Consider the following 4,558-nt stretch of genomic DNA (forward strand, 5'->3'; position numbering starts at 1 on the left):
TTCAAACCAAATAATGAAATAGCTTTAAGTATAATTTTGTCTTAAACTTCATGCGTCTTGTTGTAAACATTCATCAGGATCCAACTAGTCAATTATTTCCTCAAAAGTGCATTTTTAATGTACAATTCTTGATGTGGTTGTTCCCAATTTAATTTCTAAATAAATATCAACTTTAAAACTATTGTCCATTTGAGTTATTTTTGTGGTACAAAAACTCTTTTAAAAAAGTTGTGTAATGTATTAATGGACAGCAACAAGCCATCCAATACACTGCAGAAAAAATGCTGAAGTAATGTATGGTACAACCTTCATAGATTGCAACAAAAAAATTTTCACACTAATTATTCTTAACTACAATAACCAACTCCCTTTCTGAGAGTTAAGAAGAAACAATGGCAATCAGTGACAATGGTTTTAAATGTGTACTCCATTTTTAAAATCATTTTAAAGTTTTTCTTCACTGAAGGTTCATCACTGAATTGTTCCCACAACCAATAGACGTACTTTCAAGGACTTTTAATCTCATGTTCTCAATATTTTCTTTTTGCATTTCCAGTTTCTTGTCTTTTGCACACAGGTTGTCTGCCCTGGTGGTGCGACATTTCATTGATTCCATTATGGTTATTAGATTTAATGATCATGCCCACAAGAAAATGAACCTTAGGGCTGTTTCCAGTGGCATATGTACTTGGATAATAAATTTACTTTGAACCTTTAAGTTACTTTACCCACTCAATAGTGCTGCCTCATGCTCATGCTACCCACATAAGCTGTTTGTATCTTCATTATGTGAGTTACAATTGCTACAGCCCGACCTGCTGTTAAAAACATGCAAAGGCAATGTTACAGAATTTCTGAAAAGAATTGGAAGTGGAATCCCTCTTGCACTTGCTAACCAATGGTGGAAATACCTGTGTAGACAGCAACGCACAAGACCCAGCAGGGCTCCACATGGACAAATAGTCCAACATTTGGGCAAAGGAAAGAAGCCCATCACCCACAGCATTCTAGAGGAGAAAATATACTGAGCAACCTCTGGTAATGTTAATTCCTTTATTTGCAAAAAGCGCCTGAAGGAATTTTTTTGCCACCATAAAAATATTTATCTCCTTTTGCCTAATAGTGTTCCCTGTTATTACAATCCTAGTAGTCAAGGAATCAAGAACAGCAAAATTAAAATGTGTTTTTCAATTATAGTACCATTTCCTACATATTAGTTTATATACCTTTTCAACAACTTCTTTGCCTTCTGGGTCATCATCACTACACCCAAAACTACTGGTTAATCATCAAATACCTGATTAAGTGGGAGTATAGAGCACCAAGTTACAGTGCAATCACCAGGGATAGACTTTGATTCATTTTTTTTTATCCCCTCAGCCTTCATTCTTGGCATTGTCTGATGGTCCGACAGTTGAATTGTACTAAGAGGCAAAGTGAACAATATTCTTCTCCAGCCACGTTGGTACCTTGCTAACTATCTCACAGGAGTAGCTACAAGAAAATGCAATTTATTGACAATTCATTAGAAAGGCTGGGTTTGAATAGTTTAGTGAATATTAATTTTATTATGGGGGGGAAGGACTACAGATTTTATGAGAAGTTAAATATAGGAAGTGAAACATGTAATGCAAACAGGTAAATTCAAAACAGTTTATCTTTGTTCAGAACGTTATCCCATTTCAGTAACTATAGAAAGCGATTCAGAAGTGGTCTTGATAAGGTACTGCTACTTGCTTTATTTAGAGATAAACTGTGGAATAGTCCTTCTGGCCCCTCAAGCCATGCCACTCAGCAACTCCTAATGGCTCCCAATTTAACCCTAACCTAATCACGGGACAGTTTACAATGACCAATTAATCTACTAAGAGGTACATCTTTGGACTGTGGGAGAAAACTGAAGTATCCCAGAGAAAACCCATACAATCCATGGGAAGGAAACACAGACTTACAGCAGGATTGATCGTCAATGCCCTGAACAGTAATAGCACTGCACTACTCACTGTGCTCTTCATGGAAACTAAAAACAAATACATGCCAACCAAATCACAAACAAGAGAAAGTGTGCAGCTGCTGGAAATGTGTGTTACTTGCCAACCAAATCCTGGTTTCCAAAGGAATGAGCTCATATTTCTAATATAGGGTTTCCCAATTTGGGGGTCCATGGCATAAAAGTTTGGGGGACCCCGTTCAAATACAACATTGCTTCAGCAAGAATGGCAGAACAAAGAATTTCATCGCAATGTTTCTTTTCCATTTTAAATCTAACCAAATTTAAGAGTTTCTATTGAAGACCAGGGACAAAGAATAGCATCTCCATTACATCAAATAAACACTGAATGTCATCATCAGGCTAGATTTCTTTTGAGAAGTTGGATTTGAACTGTGATGATGTAGATTTAAATGGATGTTATGACGAGTCAAACATGAACACATTTTGTTGGAAACAGCATGGTACACTAGTTAAGTGTTCCACGATATTGGCTGGAAACATTCCTCTAAATACCTTAATTTTGATGGCATGGTTGAATTTTCTGCACATTTTTAGCAGAACAAACTACTCTTTTCAGTTATATACAAGTGCTAGAAAGTCAAATACAATTTACAGAGGGAATCTCATACATAGACAATCAGATGTGAACCTGTACTGTTTTAAACAACTTATCATGCGGTGCTGGAAGATTGTGGGTTCAACTGCAGAAGCAGATTACCATCCCCACTGTCACTTCATTCAAAGGAGTTTCGAATGGTGAATGGTTCCAGTCAAGTTTCTGCCAAAAATATCAAGCAGTTAAAGAAAATTAGGTCAACCAAAGAACGTTTATTAAAAACTAAAAAATTATATAACCAATGTTAAAGATTTCAAAACAAAGTAGAACCAATTCGTGTCTTTTAACAAGTGTACTTCAAGCAACGTTTTCCAGTGAGTTGATTCATCTGCTTAAAAGGCAATAAAACGTCAATATTTTGACTAATTGCCTTATACAGTTGGGTCAATCACTTCCCGTGGATCGGGGGGGGGGGGGTCTTCGACTCTGTATAAATTTTAAATCCTTACCAGAACAAGGATTTTGATCCATACTTTTTTTTTAATTTTCGGGCCAAAATAATGTGGCACCGAATAAATGGGCAATTAGAATCTCAAAAATACACTGAGGGAATCGCAATTGTACAGCTTCTTAAAAAAGTAACACGCGACCCGGCCCTTTGCTCCAGTCCGTCAGCAAATCCCCGAACTGGACAGTACACGTTAATTCAGACTTGCAAGAGGGAAATCCGCTCACAGTTCGGTCTTCTAATGAAGATGGCGACAGACTTGGGACCTGCTTCGACTCTGTAACAAAAGAGTCATAAACCTGATTTTGAAACGGCGGCGCTGCCGTCCGATTGTCTCGGTTCAGGGTGCGTGGAACTCCGCCCTGGCGAATGTCCCTGGTCCCGGCTTTGCTTATCTGGCCGAGCGTACTAATCCAGGTCGGGAAGGCACCACCATCGGCCGGTGAGGCCCCATCATCGGGCCGGGCATCATGGGCACCGGGCCGCTGATGGGCGGTCTCATCCCCGGACCCACCAGCATCATACCAGGAGGCGCGGGGCCCATCATCGGCATCATGGGCGGCCCTCCCATCGGGGGTCCGGGCAGGATGGCGGGACGCGGCGGCGGCACCCCGACGTTCCCAGGCGGAGGAGGGATGGCAGCCCCACCCGGGGGCGGCCCGGCCGGCGCCGGGAAAGGGGCCGTGGGCGGGATTTTGCCCTGGCGGAAGGCGGCCGTGGTCTTGTCGATGAGGCTCTGGGCCTGCTCCTCCATCCATTTCTGGTAGTAGTCTTTGACGTTCTCCTTGTGCTTGCGGCCCTCACAGTGCGTCTTGCGGACGGACGGGGAGTCGTGGGTGAGGTAGGTGTCGCAGTAATCGCAGTAATACTTCGGCATCTTGTCGCCTCCGCCCGGGCCCTGCGTCCGTCTCCGACTCCGAGGCCGAGAGCTCGGCTGCGTCACAGCACACGTGACCCCACCCCACCCCACCCCCCGCCCCGCCGCTGGGTTGCGTCACGGCACACGTGACTATCCACCGACTACCCGCCGCCAGGCATGCGCAGTACCTTGCCCCATGCTTCTCAAGCCACGTGGTGTTGCTGCAATTTAAAAATAAATCGATGTGGGAATGTGAAATACAGACGCAGCGGTGCGATCCCTCTGCAAATGTATATAAAGTTAACGCTACAGGTTTTAACTGAGTGTCTTTAATCCCAAATGTGAACTGTTTTCTTTGCCTGAATTGTTGTGTCAGCATTTCAGAATCCGGTTTCATTTCACCGGCGTTATGTCGTGCAATCTATTGTCTTTCCGGTAGCAGTACAATGTTTTTTTATAATAAAAAACAAGAATTACAGGAAGTGTGTGGATATATATATTCTAGAATTCATGTTTGCCCATATGTTATATAATATTAGTTTAAAAATAGTGCAAAAATAGAAATAAAAAAGGAGTGAGGTAATGTTATAGGTTCAAAGTCCATTCAGAAGTCTGTTGGCAAGAGGGGAAGAAACTAACTGA

The 4,558-nt window shown here is 41.9% G+C and overlaps 1 protein-coding gene across 1 annotated transcript; it reads right to left on the reverse strand.

Annotated features, from left to right (window-relative positions):
• Positions 1–2,801: 2,801 nt before the first annotated feature.
• On the reverse strand, positions 2,802–4,016 carry snrpc (small nuclear ribonucleoprotein polypeptide C). The gene has a single exon (XM_059954548.1). The coding sequence runs from the start codon at positions 3,932–3,934 to the stop codon at positions 3,449–3,451; it is 486 nt and encodes a 161-aa protein (XP_059810531.1). The 5' UTR covers positions 3,935–4,016; the 3' UTR covers positions 2,802–3,448.
• Between the last annotated feature and the right edge of the window lie 542 nt (positions 4,017–4,558).

Source organism: Hypanus sabinus, chromosome 30, assembly GCF_030144855.1.
Source record: "Hypanus sabinus isolate sHypSab1 chromosome 30, sHypSab1.hap1, whole genome shotgun sequence".
Lineage (NCBI taxonomy): Eukaryota > Metazoa > Chordata > Chondrichthyes > Myliobatiformes > Dasyatidae > Hypanus > Hypanus sabinus.